General features: G+C 41.0%; 1 protein-coding gene across 2 annotated transcripts in view; it reads left to right on the top strand.

Annotated features, from left to right (window-relative positions):
- The window catches only part of LOC132575862 (latent-transforming growth factor beta-binding protein 1-like), a 368,464-nt gene that overhangs the window by 15,617 nt on the left and 333,235 nt on the right, over positions 1-19,612 (top strand). For both annotated transcript variants that reach the window (XM_060244552.1, XM_060244558.1), the window contains exons 2-3: positions 7,028-7,252; positions 8,645-8,922. In XM_060244552.1, the coding sequence (XP_060100535.1) occupies positions 7,028-7,252; positions 8,645-8,922 (503 nt within the window). The remainder of the gene's footprint in view (positions 1-7,027; positions 7,253-8,644; positions 8,923-19,612) is intronic.

Genomic DNA, 19,612 nt, shown 5'->3' on the forward strand with positions numbered 1-19,612 from the left:
TGGGGTGAGGTGAATTGCTGAATCTTGAACTACGCGGTTGGCACTGAAGAGAACCTGAAAATACTCCGACCACCGGTTCAGTATGGATGCCTTGTCTGCGAGGAGCACTTGGCCGTCTGCACTACGCAAGGGACTCTGAGTCTGATATGATGGACCATATACTGCCTTCAGGGCTTCGTAGAACCCTCTTAAATCACCAGTGTCTGCACACAGCTGTGTTCTCTCAGCAAGCTTGGTCCACCACTCGTTCTGAATGTCTCGAAGCTTGCACTGGAGGTTGCTACATACAGCGCGAAAGGTTGCTTTTTTCCTAGGACAGGAGGGCTGAGCAAGATGTGCTTGGTAGGCAGATCTCTTTTTCGCCAGTAAATCTTGGATCTCTTGATTGTTCTCATCAAACCAGTCCTTGTTCTTCCTTGTGGAGAACCCGAGGACTTCTTCAGAGATCTGCAGGACGGTAGTTTTTAGGTGTTCCCAGAGTGCTTCTGGAGAAGGGTCTGTGGGGCAACTGGGGTCCTCAATTCTTGACTGGAGTTTTGCCTGGAAGGCAGCTTTAACTTCGGCTGACTGGAGACTGCCAACCTGAAACTTCCTCCGAGGGATACCTCCTCTCCTGGGTGTGGGTTTAAAGTGAAGACGGAGATTGCAGCGTACAAGACGATGATCCGTATGACATTCTGCACTGGGCATTACTCGGGTGTGTAAGACATCTCGAAGGTCTCTCTGGCGCACCAGAATGTAGTCGATAAGGTGCCAGTGCTTGGACCGTGGGTGCATCCAGGTTGTCTTCAGACTGTTCTTCTGCTGGAAGATAGTGTTGGTGATGGTGAGCTGGTGCTCCATGCAGAATTCTAGCAGGAGGCGCCCGTTGTCATTGCAGTTGCCAATGCCGTGTTTGCCAAGTACTCCTTTCCAGGCTTCCGAGTCTTTACCTACTCTGGCATTGAAGTCGCCAAGGATGATCACCTTGTCCTCTGTAGGGGTCTTCCGTACGAGGTTGTGTAGATCAGCATAGAACTTGTTCTTTTCTGCAGGATCTGCTTGAAGGGTTGGGGCATACACACTGAAGAGTGTTGCATGCTGCTTGTTTTGAAGTGGGAGGCGCATGGACATGATGCGATCTGAGTGACCTGTTGGCAGGTTTTCGAGTTTGGAGGCAATGGAGTTCCTGACCATGAAGCCAATGCCAGAAAGGCGGCTCTCAGCCTTTGACTTACCTGACCAGTAGAGGGTATAGCCCGCACCGTGTTCTTGAAGACTACCTTCCTCAGGGAAACGGACCTCACTGAGAGCTGCTATGTCGATATTCAACCTGATAAGTTCATGGGCAACTAGAGCAGAGCGTCGTTCAGGGCGACCACTGTCTACTGTGTCAAGCATGGTTCTGATGTTCCAACACGCAAGCTTTAGTCTTTGCACACTTTGTGAGGCAGGTGCATGCCTTTTCTTTGTTGTTATTTTTTGACCGCAAGTAAGGATGCCCGTTGACCGCGGCTAGCCAACTGGGGTGGAGGAGACGAGCTTTGTTTAGGCCACCTTTTCTAGGCCCCTCTCCGTGTGGAGCAAGCAGTGCTGTCCCTAGATAAGGCTGCTTGGTCGTTCAGGGTGCTGCCGAAAAATGCTTTCGTCTCCGGGTTAGCATCAGGCGACCAATACCCTGAACCGCCTACATGCAGGATCGGGACTGCAGCTTCCAGTGGCACCTTCCACCTGCTGTTTCGCCCCTTGCCCATCGCTGCAGGACTTGATGCGTTGTGGGTTGTGTATGTGGATATGCCCTTCAGGCCTGCGCAGAGGAATTTTTTAGGTGAAGCCCAGTGTGCGCGGTACTGGCTCCACCCTTTCACCTGGGGGTCATCTGCCATGGCCCAGTAAGCCGGGACGCCGGCAGCGAGTCCTCCAGGTGGTAGGTGTTACATTAACGAGCTCTATCTGCCCGGGTTTGATGTTAGAGTTTTCCTTCTCTTAGGCTGGCAAGGTTGGTGGGCCCAGCCTGCCCATCCGGTTATACCGCCGGACAATTCGGTCGCACCATGACGTAGCAAACTCTGTGAAAAACGGGGGGGACCAGCGAGAAGGTTTTGCTACGGATGCAGTAATGCAGGAGAGTCCATTGCAGTGACCATCTGCCAGGCATAGCCAGACAGTGACCACGCGGCATTCACTACACCGGGAGAGGAGAGGCTATGTATTGCGCATACACTTTCCCTGGGGGGGGTAGGATACCCAGAGGGAGCCCACCCCCCCACCCTCCCCCAACACACATACAAGATAATGGATATATACAGCAATAAAAATAGAGAGAAATATATAGAGGTAACATAAGAATGGACAAACAGGGTGATAATTACCGATCGTAGTCTTCGAGGAAGGCTCCAATGGCGACAAATGAGGGAGATGGGGGAAGGGACCCTCAACTGATCAGGAATTGGGGGCATATCTAAACAGCAGGGGGTACTGTCAGATGTACACCTGTGGGGAGTTGGGTCAGAGATTATAAGGACTACCTTGCGCCCTTAGGGGGTAGGAGGTGCAAGGGCGGATGACAGGTGGTCAGCTGGTACATGACCTCAGAAAAAGGGGAGGCTCCGCAATGACCATAATGGCTGGACTTATGCGGTGGCCAATGGCCAGTTTATTAGGGACACCTGATTGCATACCCATATCCAGTCAGTGAGCGGACCTGGCCCTAGTTACCTGATTGGACTTCCAGGTAACAATGGGCAAAAAGGGGGGAGGCTCCAGGGTGACCATTAGGGTAAAGAATGGGTGAGGGTATTGGGGTGGAAGTGATCAACAAGCTATTAAACTAGAGAGTCAAATTGATACCTAAGGTGACACCCGATTTATACAATAACTATGGCCCTGAGTGAAGCTGTTCTTCCTCTTCTTTACTCCTCTGCTGGCATCATCTTTTGTCTTGGGTTCCGTTGGACTTTTGTTAGGCAGTCTGGCAGGATCCACGCCTAAGATAAGCTTGATTGCCTTATGCATAAGTGACAGCTGTTGAGTACGTGAGCCTCTTTCTTCGCTGTCATGGAGTCTGGCATGCAGGAAGATAGTTGCTGATGATGTTAGCCTACCAACATGGCTTTCATGGTCAAGGCTGGAAACTGCTTGCCCGGACAGTTCTTGGCGGCACAACTTCTTCCACTGCAACGGCCGAGATGGTGCGCGCACGGAGCAGCTGAAAACCCATCTGTCCTCCTGGCTAGCACTCCTCCAGAGATACAGAGTGCTGCTGCAACGCTGTGGCTGTTAGTACTCACATAAGTCTCTTACATTCTGGTAGACAAAACCCACGCTTCCCTGGCAGATGTGTGTGAGTTGATCTCCAGGCACCCTGGCAACCAAACGGGTGATTACGACATCCGTACATCACTGAAACTAGGGGTCTTTTTCTCACAATACTGATAACAACCCAGCCCATATCTCCGGACAATCTGGGCAAGGGGGTGCATATAGATGCTAAATAACATCAGGGAGAGAACCGCCCCCTGGAGCACACCACATACAAGTGGGTGCCTCTGTGATGATTGCTCCGCTATGGCCATCCTTCGTCCCCAACCTTGGAGAAAAGAGGTAAGCCATTGAAGGGCAGACCCCTGAATCGGCCCCATATTTTGACTTGTTTCACTATGATCTTCCTGTTTTGTAATCCACAGTTCTGAGCCATGGACACCATCACGTCCAGTTTGGTCCTGGCTAAATATGGAACCAACAAATAAGAGACAGAGTGGGCTCGAGAGATGATGGTGCTCTTTGTTGTTCTGCATTTGACTTAACAGGTCATTTAGATTTCTTAGAATGACACAGTTACAGGTTTAAGGCATAGTGGGGAAAATACACCAACAAGTTTCTCTTTTCCTCTTGCCTGGAGGGAGAAAGGAGTAAAATTGGCCATTGTACAGTATTCAGTTTGGAATGAGGTTATTGACCTAATTCAGTCACAACAGCTTTTTGTCTTTGTTTTTTTTGCATTTATGGATTAATTTAAAACGGAATTATTTGGTCTGCTCTCCATTACTAGATGCCATGTTAATCCAGCTGCTGTTCAAGATTAACTGAAACATGATACTCAGATGTTGGTAGTTGCATTAGCACCATAGAAATAAAGACATAGAATTAGTGAGATGATATTCTTCATTGCACCAACCAGTAGCTTAAAGCAGTGAAAGCTTTCTAGTGTAACTAGATGCTTCATCCGGCGAAAGGAATATGCTGAGAATTTTTAAAAAGCACACACTTACTATTTTATTCTTCATCTTTATTATTTTTGCTGCCCCAAAGTCTTGCATTGCTTATTATTTATTTTCCTTTTGACTAAAGGTTATTGTTTCTTGGTAAACCTTGGTCAATGATTTAACCACGTGATGTTTTGCCTGTTGTGCATCACAGCAGCTTCCTATTTGGGTGGCTACATGTTGGAAGTGGACTTTTGGTGGAAGATTGTATATATGTGGAGGTGGGGATTATGTGTAGACCCACATGCCTTGAAGTTGGTTGTAGTTATAGGTGGGGTGGTGACTCGTTAAGCATTCTTGCATTTATTTTTATATCTGCAATATACATTGACTTTAATAAACATATTATAGAAATGATGTCTCAGTCCTTGTGCGCAGTGTGTTAGTCTTTTTCCTGGTACTGCTACAACAGAGCTGGCCCCCAAAGTTGCAGTTCCCATTTGTTTTTGTTGCAACAGATCGACACACTTTCCCCTCTAGAATTTGTTACTAATAAATAATATATCTTCAGCGTGTTTCTGAGAAAATCTGTCTTTTAAGTTCTTTTTCATCTTTTCTCCCCCATATTGCACTGGCAGAATGGAAATCAGTAATATGATACTATTAAAGACAGGCATTTGTACTCTGATTTTTAAGCATGATATTGAAATGAAATTTGAATAAATCTCCCCTCCCCCCAAAAAATTATTGCTTGCTTTGGTAAGTGCTGTGAACGCTAGGGAGCCATCATTCATTACCTATCTTTAAGCTCTTCTATTAGTAGTTGATTTTTTAAATTTTCACCTCATTTTCTTGCACCTTATTGTAACTTGTTGAGTACAAGTGTGAGAGATTCCTCAAGTGCAGAAAGGTGCTGGAAATTTCATGGGAAACACGTGTGAAGCTGTCTTATACTGAGTCACGCTATTGGTCTATCCAGGTCAGTGTTGTCTGCTCTCACTGCCAGTGGTTCTTCATGTTATCAGTTTGAAGGTCTTTCACATAACCTATTATCAGCGTTAACTGAGACTGTTTACCTGGGGGCTGAACCCAGGGATGGACCTTCTGTTTGAAAAACTTGCTTTCTGATTCACAGTGCGTTCTAAAAGGTTTGGAATATAGAGGAGACATTTCGTTGCTTTCCAAGGTTCATGTGCATCCCTTTTTCTTTAGTTCTTTGAGTTTTAATTGATTGATATTATGTGCTATCCCAGGAACAGCATAAGGGGAGAATTAGTGGAAATAATAGGAACTACATGAGGGCAGAATTAGTGGAAACAGTAATCCGTCTTCTGAACTTGCAGAATTCAGAAACTGTGCCACCAGTCCCCGAATGAGAGCTGTCTGGATAAAACCTTAATTCTAAGCAATATTTTTGTACTCATTGTCTGTATCCTAACATGTACAGTCCAGGTAATGCAAGGGTTTACTGCAAGTACCACAAACTGGGAGTTTTATTAAGTGTTGTGCCAATGTACAGGTGATGCATTCTCTCTCTGCTGTCACTTCTCATTTCTTTCAGTTGGGCCGACTCCCAAGTAAGTATACTTAATCTTGTAGTCTTTGAAAGTTAGGCACATAATGAAAGTATGTTTCTTGAAATATAACCGTATACATATATATTCATTGCTGTGTTTTGCTAAGTACTGAAACATAACTAATTACATTTTGAACAGAAAATACAGTCTGAGAATGGGCATCTCTATGTGGGAGAAAGAACTGCCCAGGGAATTCAAAATAGATGACTGGGATGATATCTGAAGCTCTCCCTTGAATAAATTGACTATCTATTTGATTAGGACACAGTTCTATAAATTAATTGCACATTGGTATTGCTTTCCCAACAGATTACATAAAATAAAACTGGGTCTTAGCCCTAAGTGCTAGAAGCTCTGTGGGCAAAAAAGCACTCCAATTCACTTATGGTGGAAATGCCCTAATATTCAGCTTTTCTGGTTGGCTGTTTCTAAGGCATTTTTCCAAATTACTAAGATTAATTTCTCCCTGTCTCCAAAGCTGTTCATATTTGATATTTGGAATGATCTCCAAATCCCCCAAAAGACAAGAAATCTTATTTCCTAATTATTAGCAGTGTGTTGTTTGATGATCACTGCTTCCTGGTCAGATCCAGGATAGTTAGCATGAGAAACTTTGGGGAGATTTGTGTTTTGGAAAAAATTGTGCATAATCCCGTTTTTGTAGCTTGCAACATAGTGCTCAATGGAGCAGCTCTGAAATCAGTTGGAATCCTGTTTTTGGCTACTTAGAAGCCAGAGGCATCTTAGCATGGAAAAAAGATTACAGATTTGGTTTTCTCTTTGATTGCTTTTTTTTTTTGTGAAGCTGTCAAACTTTCTAACACTCCAAGAGGGTTGAATTCTCTCTCTCTCTCTCTCTCTCTCTCTCTCTCTCTCTCTCTCTCTCTCTCTCTGCACTCCTCATTTTAAATGATTCTTACTGTATCTGATTCTTAAAATTTTGGTTCCTACTATTGCTTTTGTTACTATCGCTTTGTCATTGTATAGCCATAATTCGATTTCTACATTTTATGTTTTTTATATATCTTCGATAGTTGCATGCTGCAGGTTGATTTCTATTTTTCAACCTTGTCTTCTTTTATAAAATTTTAATAATATATTTATGAGAGGAAAAAAAGAATGGACATCTCTGAATATATTCCTCAGTGCTTGAAGGCAGGAAGGATATGCCTGCCACTCATCAAACAAAATGGCTTTATGGTTGGTTGTATTTTTTTAAGTGACTGATAAATTAACACTGATCTCCCCCATGCTTTTGTCTTTCAGTTATTTGCCATCTTCCATGTATGAATGGGGGCCAGTGTAGCTCTAGAGATAAATGCCAATGTCCTCCTAATTACACTGGTAAGCTTTGCCAGATCCCAGTGCAGAGCAGCAGTGGTCCAAAACTCTATCATAATCCACAGCAAGCAAGCAAGTCTGTGGGATCACATGTCATCCATTCTACGCATACTTTACCACTGACTATGCCTGGGCAGCAAGGAGTAAAAGGTAAACATTTTCTCCTCCTCTTAATGTCTAGAGATTTTTTTATTGGCTGTAGATTTACTTCTTATTTTGTCTGCTGGAGAGCCAGATACTGTCATAAAATCTGTCCCTGTCATTTTAAAACTTAGCAGGAATTCAAAGAACATCACAATGATTGGATGTTGTTTTCCTTAGATGGTTCAAGTAATGAGAAACATGTCATTGAAAGGCTGTCTGATAAGATATTGTGACTTTCATTCATTCCAAACCAAAAATGAATTTGTACTTTCAAAATGAAACAGCTTCTGTGATGATATCCTGTTTCTCTTTTAGGAAGTAGTTTGCCCTTAAAAGCTTTATAATAGCTCATTGGATGTTTCTTATCTTTTTCTTATCTTTTCTGTCAGAGAGGAATCCAGGTAGAGAGAAAGCAAGACTCAAAGGCAGACTTAATGATTAATTACTTAATGATTATGAAACCAACCACAGTTGCTTTCATTATTTAAAAATGGTTAAACAGAATTGTGGATATTAAAATTATCTATTATCATTTACAGCTGTTTTTAGAACAGGAGTGACCAAACTGTGGCTTGAGAGTCACATATAGCTCTTTGACACATATTGTGTGGCTCTCAAAGCCCCCATCACCCCATTGACCAGCTTGGAGAAGGCAGCTCTCTTTAAATCACTTCTCCAAGCCAAGCCAGCTCTCAAATATTGATGTTTATTCTATGTGGCTCTTACGTTAAGCAAGTTTAGCCACCCCTGCTTTAGAACATCCTTTCCTTTTATGTCAAATTTTTAAAAATCTGTGCTGTGTAAGTGGTTTTTATAGTCTGCAGCAACTTTTACAAATAAAAATTTTATTGAAAAAAATTGCTTTAAAAATTTGTTCTTAGCACTTCCACCAATAGGATTATGGTAACATCAGCAGAATCCTATTAAATTGGTCCAAAGGTTCATGTAACCCAGAATTCTTGCTATTAGCAGTCAGCCAGTATGCAGTCAGCCAGACACTAACAGAATGGGATTTTAAATGAGGATTATACCAAGGTTTAGAATTCTGGGATTTTTTGGAGAGGGGGGAGGGTGGTGAATAAGTTTCAGTTTGCCTGGGTGTAGATATCAAATGACATGATGAATTAGAGTTTGATTTGAGGCTCCCTAAAGTTATGCTCTGCACAAGAATTAGAAGAGATGAGAGGGAACACTTGAGCATGAGAACAAGCTTCATTAGTAAATAGAGGTTTGTTGAGACATTAGAATGTGGTTGTTGTCTTACTTGCTTTTTGGGGGGGGGCTGAAGCTGAGGCTATGTAAAATACTGCTTGGAAAAAAATAACGTAGTTACTGTATAATAGATAAAGACCTGTGTTTTTACTTGGAGTTTATGTCTTCTTTTAATTATTTTTCCAGTTAAATTTCCTCCTAACATTGTGAACATTCATGTGAAACACCCCCCTGAAGCTTCAGTGCAGTTCCATCAGGTCTCAAGAATTGATAGCACGTCTGCTGGACAAAAAACAAAGCCATCCCAATCAGGGCATTCCCAGGTTTCTTATCAAAGCCTGCCATTTCAGAAGACTCAGAAAGTACATCCACCCTATTCACATCAGCAACCAGTTTCTCATGTGTACCCTATTTCTGCTAAAACTCAGCTTGGGCGATGCTTCCAGGAGACTGTTGGGACACAAGTAAGTAGTGTTTTACAGATATTTTAAATACTTAATGATTAACTACAATTTGTTACATCCTGCTTGGTTATTAGATGTTGTAATGCAGAAGAGGAAGTGCAGAAGAAGGGCAACTAAGACGATTAAGGGACAACTTGCACTTTTGGAAACTGATCTTGATTAAAAAAATTAAGCAAATACTGTGATCAATAATATTGCAGTAGAAACATGAGGAAACCATTTTGTACCCTGATACCAAAGGACTGGGGCTTAGCCATTATAGTCCCTATATATTAAAAAGGGAATAGAAACGACCCAAATAATTATAGACCGATAAGCCTCCTAAACACCATCTGTAAATTATACACTAGACATCTATGCTTGAAGAGAACATACTAGTAATGGAACAAGCAAGTGTTTCTCCAGGTTGTTCCACCATGGATCACTGCCTGGTACTGGATTATCTAATCCATAAGTATGCACTGTCCCCTAGGAAAAACCTATATGCAGCATTCATAGATCTGAGGACTGCCTTTGATACCATCTCATGAGGTAGATTATGGGCTAAATTGAGGGATTCCTCTATTGATGAGGCTGCTGCATTTGATATGCAGTCTGCATGAAAATAATGAGCTCCAGATAAGATATACACATGAGGTTAATTTATCCAAAAAAGTATCAGTACAGAAGGGTGTCAGACAAGGCTGCCTTTTAGCTCCCTTTTTATTTAACTTTTATGTAAATACATTGATTCAGTGCCTATATACTGCATACATGCTCCTAGCCTTGTGGGAAGGAAGGCCACAATTCTGATGTACGCAGATGATGCAGTCCTCTTTTCTCAGACCAAAATTGACTTGAAACGAGCTGTCAAAAAATTCAGTGATCAATGTGACATTGAATTTTTAACAATAAATTGCTCTAAATCCAAAATTATGCACTTTAGTAGACGTTTTAAGAAAAACAAATGGGAAATAAATGGGAATACTCTGGAGCAAGTAAAACATTTTCAGTATTTAGGTGTTTGTTTACTCACAATGCCAATTTCAAAAGAAATACAATCTCATCAGCTAATCCTGAAGAAAGGAGTGCAAATGCAATTCTTAGATTTTTTAGAACAGAAGATGCAGGTTTTATCCCAGCAGCTCTGAAACTTTTCCAAACTAAATCCCTTTTACAACTTTTATATGGCTCCCAATTAAGCTTGATTTCAAATGTTAAGATTCTTGAATTGGTCCAAGCTAGGTTTCTCAGGTCTTTATTTAACTCACCTTGATGTACCTCAAATGTTACCCTCAGACAAGAGGCTGGCATGCCTAAAGGACTGGCCTAGGACCTGCCTCCCTTAGGGACTGTCTCTCCCTACATGTTCCCCAGAGGGGACTTCGATCTGGTTCACAGAATTTATTGGTAATCCTTGGGCAGAAGGAGGCCAAACTGAAAGTCACCAGAGAAAGGGCCTTCTCGATTGCTGCCCCCCACTGGTGGAATTAACTGCCAGAGAAAGTGAGGGCCTTGCAAAATCTTGCCCAGTTCCACAAGGCCTGCAAAACCACTCTTTTCCAGCTGGCCTTCAATTAACATGGAGCCTATATGTAATATCGTTGCCACTGAAAATATATAATATCAAGAGTTTAGCACCAAACTAATTTTTGATTGTTTTTATTATAAAATGAGTAATTGGATAAATTATAATATTTATTGTTTTAACTGTTTGTAGTGCTTTTATGCTGTAAGCCGCCCTGAGCCTGCTTCGGCGGGGAGGGCAAGATATAAATCAAATAAATAAATAAATAAAATAAAGTTGAACTAAAAATATGGGAAAGTGCAATCTTTTACTGGTTTAGAGTTCACTTTGACCCAAAAGGCTTAATGCCATGATTGCCAGCCTCCGTCCCCTACCCTAAATGATCTCTAAAGATAATTAAGAAAATAAAACAAATAGGTCTAGATCCAGAAGCCTTGTTTGACATGGGATTCACTAAAGCAAAAAATCTGGTTATCTGGAGATTAACTGATATAGGAACCCAAAATGATAAGGAGTTGCTCCCTTTAAGCTATAAGAGTCTGAGGAAGGACTTAAATTTTACACCATCCTCTTATCTTTCAGACATTACTTAAGCGAGGCACAGATGTGCTTTTTCAAGAGCCCGCTTTAACGCCTTCCCTTCTGCTGTTTTAAGTGGTAGATTTTCCAATTTGCCTATTCAACAGTGCTGTTGCCCTTGTTCGAGTAATGCAATTGACACATATACTTTTACACTGTAACCTCTATCAGGATGAGAGATGTCAAATACTTATCCCATTACTTTCTAAATTCAAACCCTTGCAAGACTATATTGACCTCATACCTGAAATATTGCAGACATTCTTGTTAAGGGATAGTCAGAAATGGGTAACACGCATGGTAGCAAAATTCTGTGTATTAGCTCTTAGGAAAAGGAATTGTGTGATCAAGGGAATGTAATTCTAAAAGAGCTTGCGGATGTAATTTTTGAGCCTCTAGCTATTATTTTTGAGAATTCTTGGAGAACAGGAGAGGTGCTGGAAGATTGGAGGTGGGCGAATGTTGTCCCTATCTTCAAGAAAGGGAAAAAAGAGGATCCGGGTAACTACCGACCCGTCAGCTTGATGTCTATACCTGGAAAAGTTTTAGAACAAATCATCATACAGTCGGTCCTGGAACACTTAGAAAGAATGGATGTGATTACTAAGAGCCAGCATGGGTTTCTCAAGAACAAGTCATGCCAAACTAACCTGATCTTTCTTTTTGAGAAAGTGACTACCTTGCTGGATCAGGGGAATGCTGTAGATGTCATTTATCTTGATTTCAGTAAGGCTTTTGATAAGGTTCCACATACTCCCCTTGTTGACAAGCTGGTAAAATGTGGTTTGGATCCTGTTACCATTAGGTGGATCTTTAACTGGTTGACAGATCACACCCAAAGATTGTTTGTGAATAGTTTCTCATCCTCTTGGAGAGGAGTGACAAGTGGAGTGCCTCAAGGATCTGTCCTGGGACCTGTTTTGTTCAACATCTTTAACAATGATTTGGATGAAGGAATAGAGGGAATGCTTATTAAATTTGCAGATGATACTAAATTGGGAGGGGTTGCAAATACAGTAGAAGACAGAAACAGGATACAGGATGACCTTGACATGCTGGAAAACTGGGCTAAAACCAATAAAATGAATTTTAACAAGGATAAATGTAAAGTTCTGCAATTCGGTAGGAAAAATCCCATGCATAGTTATAGGATGGGAGAGACTTGTCTTAGCAGTGGTATGTGAAAAGGATCTAGGGGTCTTAGTGGATCATACGCTGAACATGAGTCAACAGTGTGATGCAGTGGGTAAAAAGGCGAATGCAGTTTTGGGCCGTATCAACAGAAGTGCAGTGTCCAGATCACATGATGTGATGGTATCGCTTTACTCTGCTCTGGTAAGACCTTACCTGCAGTATTGTGTTCAGTTTTGGGCACCACATTTTAAGAAGGATATAGACAAGCTGGAACGAGTCCAGGGGAGGGCGATGAAGAAGGTGAGGGGTCTGGAGACCAAGTCCTACGAGGAACGGTTGAAGGAGCTGGGCATGTTTAGCCTGGAGAGGAGGCGGCTGAGAGGTGATATGATCACCATCTTCAAGTACTTGAAGTATAGAGGATGGTGTGGAATTGTTTTCTGTGACCCCGGAAGGTAGGACCAGAACCAATGGGGGAAGCGTTTGTGAGTTTCCTGCATTGTGCAGGGGATTGGACTAGATAACCCTAGAGGTCCCTTCCAACTCTATGATTCTATGAAATTAAATCAGAAGAGTTTCCGGCTCAACATTAGGAAGAACTTCCTGACCGTTAGAGCGATTCCTCAGTGGAACAGGCTTCCTCGGGAGGTGGTGGGCTCTCCTTCCTTGGAGTTTTTTAAACAGAGACTAGATGGCCATCTGACAGTGATGAAGATTCTGTGAATTTGGGGTAGGTATTTGTGGGTTTCCTGCATTGTGTAGGGGGTTGGACTAGATGACCCTGGAGGTCCCTTCCAACTCTATGATTCTAATTGATTTAGGACTTATTTTTATATACTTTTAAAAATCTGCTTTCTACTTGCTTCAAACTGGCTGGTCCTTGGACCATAATAAAGAATTGATTGACGATTAAGGAGCTGAAGCACTTTTGTGATGAAGAAAGAGTCTGGAACTTTAGAGCTTTATAACATTTTACATAAGGTGGAAATAACTTTTCCTCTCTCTCTTTAATATTAGAACTTGAGGAAGTTCAGTGAAATTGATGGACAATAGATTCAGGACAAATGGAAATATTTATTTACTCAACAAATAAATAAATGGTGGAATCTATTGTAATTGCTGCAAAAGGGGCTCAGACAGAATAATGGAGGGTACGTCCATGGTGACTACAGGGAATCTCTATGTTCAGAGGCAGCTTCAGTACTAGGAGGCAACAACTGAGTAAAAGTACATATTGAGCTAGATGGATTACTGGTCTGATCTAGCAAGGCTCTTCTTATGTTCTTAAAATTTATACCTGTCTTTAATGACAAATCTGTCAAAAGCAGATTCCTACAAAGAAATGGTTAGCTCAATAGTAGTATTAAAAGATTGGATTTCTTAGATTTAATGTGTGCCTAAATAGCCAGCATCACTGAAATAGTTATATTAAGATAGACCAAAAATTGAAGGTCTTTCTTCTGATAACTTGCAGCCATTTATTGATTTTTCTAAACAAATATATAATATAACATTAATGTGAAAGTATGCAATTGATTTTTAATATGATGTTGATGGAATTCTGGGAAAAAAGCAATTTAGTCCTAGAACTGTAATATGTTTTTTAAAACCTGAGCGAGACATTGAACATTAGTGAGTGTGAAGATGTCCTTCAAAAAACTATGAAAAATGTGCTTCTTGCGACAAGAAAGAAAACAGTATTTTGATCACGTATTTCCTTCAAAAGGAGATTTCATGGCAGGATGTTATTTTACAGATTATTAGTGCTCCACACCTTTTGTTTCATGGGCATCGGAGTTATTGATGTTTTATTTATACTCATTGGATTGAATCCAACAATTCCCTTCTACTAAGTGAGTTTTGCTCTGGTGAAGGATGCCTTCTGTTGATAGAACAAGGCTGTCACTTAGTGGGAAAAATTGCTCAATCCAACCCATTGTTATGTAAAAAAGATAAAATGATGGGACCAGTTGTCAAATACCAATCCTGCCCTGACCTAGATGCTTTAGGCTGGCCTGATCTTGTCAGATCCAGAAAGTTAAGCAACATCAGCCCTGATTAGTATTTGGATGGGAGATCACAAATGAAGCCATGATTGCTGCACAAGAGGCAAGCAATGGCAAATCACCTCTTTTCATTTCTAGCCTTGAAAAACTTTAGGGGTCACCATAAGTTGATGGCACTTGATGGCACTTTCAACCAGCAGTCCTGACAAACTTCTGTTTGTCTGTCTCTCTTAAAGAATGTAATATTGGTGCTTATATATGAACCTGTCTGACCACTGTGGTAATCTTTGGATTCCCTACTTCAGGTTCTGAGATTATGCAGTGGTGACTGAGGAGAGGGCCTTCTTAGTCATGGCACCAAAGCTGCTGCTATCTTTCACAAGTGGGAACAGACTTATTTGGTTTTGGGGGGATTCCTTCAGTGATCTCTCCTTCCTGACCAACATTTTAATTGCTGTTTTTTGTGTCTTTGTATGTATTTGAACTCTAATGTGTTTTAATGAAGTGTGTTGGGGTTGATCTTAGTAGTTTGAAAATGTGATTTTATCATATATGTTTCAATTTGTTAACCACCTTGTGTGGATAGAAAGGCAGGATATAAATTTTGTAAATAATAACAACAATGATAATGATGATGAAAACCAAAGAGAAGCTTCTGGTTGAAGTGACCAAGGCAGACTTATTTAAGGTTACAGAAACCAAAGAATATTACAGAAAGATTGAAATCAAGTCTCACTTTGACACCTGGAAGGAAAAGCACTTGCATAGGCAATATTTGAAAGACATAGAGAATAAAATTGATAGTGAAAATATCTGGAAGTTGACACTTGAAAAAAGAAACTGAAGGAGTAATTCTAGCTGCACAAGAGCAAACAATTGAAATGAACAGTATTTTATTTATTTATTTATTTAATTCCATTTTTATCCTGCCCTCCCTGCCTAGGTGGGCTCAGGACGGCTTACATGGTCATGCTAGTGCATGAGTATAGGCATGTAGTATGACATAAAAACTATAAAACAGTTTAAAAACATAAAAAAATGATGTTTCGGTGCTATAATCTTAAATTTCAGATTGATGTTGATGTTCTCTGTAGGGTAGATCTTAAATGGTCTTCTCTGCAATTGCTGTAAAATAGATGGTCTTAGATGGTCTTCTCTGCAATTGCTGTAAAATAGATTGCAAGAGGTGGTCCATAAGAGCTGTAGTGGCTGACAGTCTAGTTTACAAATGCTTGTTGGAAGAGTGCTGTCTTACAGGCCCTGCGGAACTGTATGAGCTCTCTCAGGGCCCTAACTTCTTCTGGCAACTCATTCCATCAGCATGGGGCCACTACAGAGAAGGCTCTAGCTCTAGTTGTCATGAGCCTAGCCTCGAAATGAAAGCTAAGACCAGTGTTAGCAGCAAATGTCAGCTTTGCAATACAAAGGATGAATAAAATTGCTTAAACTGACTATAAAGATTGTCATGATAGAGTTGCAGCTATGCTGCACTGGAATCCTTGCAAGAAACATGGCTTACCATCAGCCAGAAATTCATGGGAGCACAAACCAGAGAAGATCAAAGCAAAGATGTGTTGGGACTTCTAATTACAAACAAATAAATACCTGGAACATAACTCCCCTGATATCACAGTTGTGGAACAAATGAGAAATAGGGTTCGGATCACTGAGACTGCAATCCCAGGAGACAGGAGAATAGAACAGAAAGAAGATCACAGAATACCAAGACCTACAAATAGTGTTAGCGTGCCTCTGGGAGAAGGTTATCATCATGCCAGTTGTCAATGGAGCCCTTGGAGCAGTGCCTAGAACTCTGAAGAAACACCTGGACATTGTGGGCATTGAGTAAATAGCAGCTCTGCTTCAGAAGACAGTGTTGCTTGGAATAGCAAGAATCCTGTGAAAATACATTTGCAATTCCAAAGAACCTGGCTCGATCTTGAACTGCAGAACACCATCTACTGGTCAAATACCAGACTGACACTTCTTCTTCACCACCACCACCGCCACCACAATAATAATTCTTCATATAAGTTTTCAGTTGAGAAAGCCTCTTTTCTCTTTACTTCTCTTTTCTGATTTCCCTTCTTGGACAGTTGGAACAATGAGTAGTCCATGCCCTTTTACATACTATTAAAAATAAGCAAGGAGGTCTCTATGTACTAGGCAGACACTCCTTAAGTATGATTATGGTAGACCTGGTATATTTTTTGTAATAAACCAGGGGCAGCCAAACTTGCTTCATGTAAGAGCCACACAGACTAAATGTCAGATGTTCCAGAGCCACAAGGTGACTTCAGAGGAAGAGTCAGGTTAGGGGGAGTGGCCTTAAAGTGACATCACAGAAAGGGGTGGAGGTTTGGTGTAGGATGTGATATAATCAGAGCTTAGGAAATGGCATCACCTGAGCTTTGACCTGGAAGTGACATCACAGGACATGACATTTGCCAACTTCTCAACACTGTAGGAAGATACCCTGGTCTTCCTGAGGCTTTGTTAATCCTTGAATCTGGATAAACTTGTTTGTAGAAGAGAATATAAAAGGGGGCAGCAGTATGTCTTGCTTAACAAATACACCTATGGTTATAAAGTACTTTCCACCTTCCTGCATTTTTGCTTTGAAAATGTGATGCATTAGCTGAGAGTGTTTGACTTGCTCCAAGTCAGCAAGTGAGCTTCATGTTAATGCAGTGATTTGAACCTGGAACTCCTAGATACTGGCCTAACATTATGACTAGTACATTACAGCAGCTCTGTGTGTGCTTTTTATAGTCCTGGAGGCCATGCAAGATACCACTATTGCCAGAAAGGCTCTTAAAGCACCGCTGATAGTGTTACATCTATCTGGCTGTAATTCTGCAAAATCTTACTTGAGAGTATTTTGCAGATCAATGTTTCTGCTCTCCTTGAGAGGGATTTTTGTAATATCGAGAGTGGAAGTAAGAAGGAGAGAGAGAAAGGAAGGAAAGAAGAGGGAATGGGAGGGATGGTGGAGTGGTAAGCACGTGTTTGGAAGCCTGGTGCCACTGCCTGGGAGCCTGGGGCTTGCCAGCCACTTTGAGGTCCTGCCTGCCAAGTAGTGCGTGGCTGCGGCTACCTGCATTTTGCAAGGGGCCTCCCCCTTCCCAGCTATAAGGAGGTGGAGCTTTTCATCCATGGTGCAGTGAGGCTCCCTGGATGCACTATGTCTCCGGGAGCCACAGAATATGGCTCAGAGCTGCATGAAGCTCCCAAGACACAGTTTGGCCACCCCTATAATAAACCAATGTGATGTAGTGGTTAAAGTGAACTGGAGATACCCAAGTGCAAACCCCCATTCAGTCATGAAGCTCCCTGAGCAACTTTTGATTGATCACACATCTCAGCCTAAACTATTTTGGAGGGGGTTTCTTTTCAAAGAGGAGAATCATATGATTTGAGCTCTTTGAAAGAAAAGTAGGATAACAATGCTGCAAATAATGAATTGTTCCTGAAACTGCTATTCTCTTCACTATAAGAAGTTACAAGAAATGTAAGCTGTAGTTCATTCTTTCTTCCATTTTGAATATGCTTGAATATTCCCTTCATGCTTCATTTCTTTCTTGTCTTTTTATAAGCTTTTCAATATAGTGTATTTCAAAAATAAGCTTTTTGAAGCTCCGTGGGTTACAAGTTCAAGGAAGCACCTTTTATTTAAAAAAAAGACTTTCTCACCTAATATGTATGATAAACTTCAGCATTTCTTGAACAAATCTTTCCTTAATCAGGCCTCCTTTAATCTTAAAATAGCATAAGGTTCCAGTTTGTTGTAAAAGAGCTGGTTAATGGGATTTAAAAATATATAACACATATTTAAAGTAACTAAATGATAGCAGATTTTATTTTGTAATTATTTCTGCCTTCAGAAGAATACTTCCTCTGGCACAGGGTACTGTTATTTTCACTGATATCTGTCTCCTGCTGCAGACCTGGATGCAGCCCAGCATGTGTTCCTAGAGTCCTCTGACTCCACTGGACAATATTTCAACAGGTGTGATAGGTTACAGGAGGAGATGGAAAGGTCTCATGCCATTAGATGCATCCTTTTTGCCGTTCTTGTTGGGTACTACCAATATCTGTTTAGGTACTGTTGTTCATCTTTGTTACAGCAGAACTTAAAATATTATTGGATGCTGGAGTTTACTTTTCTTCAGTAACTTTATCAGTTTTCATAACATTTTTATGAATTGTGTTTTCCCCCTGAATCTTAAGTGATCCTGTGGGCTTTCATTTTGGTTTTACCCCTTGCTTTATCTTTAAAGGGAATATGATGAGGACACTATTCTTCCATACTCTCAGTTTCAGAAAGAGAAGTATATACAGCTTCACTAGCTCCCTTATGGGAGGGCAGCAAATGGCATAAATCCATATTAAATTCTGTTCATTTAATAAAAAAAACAAGCCCATACTTACAGAGCAGCAAATGACTGTTGGTGCTTTTCACTTTTCAGATTATTTCAAAGCACATATGTGTTTGCATAATCTCTTTGGAGGTGGAGCTTTGATTCAGATGAACATTTTCCCCATTACAGGGTAGTGTTTCTGTTGGCCAGGAGGTAGAGCCAACTCATCTTAAGGTTTAGCTTGAAATTAAACCATAGAGGTACATCTGTGTATCTGTTTTCTACAGAAAAATTCAGTGGTTCTTAGCAGAAAGTATGGAAAACAGTACGTGGAAGAGTTGCAGTTGTAGCATAGGATTTCCCATGGCAGCTATTTAGTATGTATTATTGTCACCTATTAGATTTAATTAGAGATATTGTGGGCTAAGAACAGACATCATGTAGTTTATTTGGATTGGAAACTCTGAATCAGAATGTCTGATCCCAATGTAGACTTTCTTTGCTGTGTTCCTATGTCTAGAATGTGTGTTAATACAGGAAGCTGAGATGCTGTTCTGTTAGTTAACGTGGGAGTCGGGTCTTTTTTCTTGATTCAGAGGATATCACTTACACCAGTCTTTGATGTGTTGGCTGTGCTTATTATTTTCAATTAAGTTTTCACTGTCAGTCTCAGAATATAAGTATCTTTGTGAAGTGTAGATCTTTGTGAAATGCTGACCTGAGCCTCACTAAACAATATTCAAAAGTGAAGATTTGTTTTTAGATGTATAATGACAAGGAGGAAAAGAAGAAAAGCCTGAGAGAGAAGTAGGAAAAAGAGGAAACTATGTACATTTTACTGGAAAATCCCAGCATGAACTTTACCAGCACCCCACCATACAATTGCCATCTTGATACATGTTTACAGAATACATCTGGCACAAAGTAAATCCTGGGCTTGGAGCCAATGTTGGCTCTATGATACTAACCAAAGGGGAAAAAATGGCAAAGAATAAAGAGGCTACAATAGGGAAAATTGAGAAGAGAATATGGGGATAGGAAGGGAGGGTATAACAGCCCTGTCCATTTTCCTCCCTCAGAAGCAAGATTTCCCCTCCATTTCT

Source organism: Heteronotia binoei, chromosome 1 (assembly GCF_032191835.1).
Source record: "Heteronotia binoei isolate CCM8104 ecotype False Entrance Well chromosome 1, APGP_CSIRO_Hbin_v1, whole genome shotgun sequence".
Taxonomy (NCBI): Eukaryota; Metazoa; Chordata; class Lepidosauria; order Squamata; family Gekkonidae; genus Heteronotia; species Heteronotia binoei.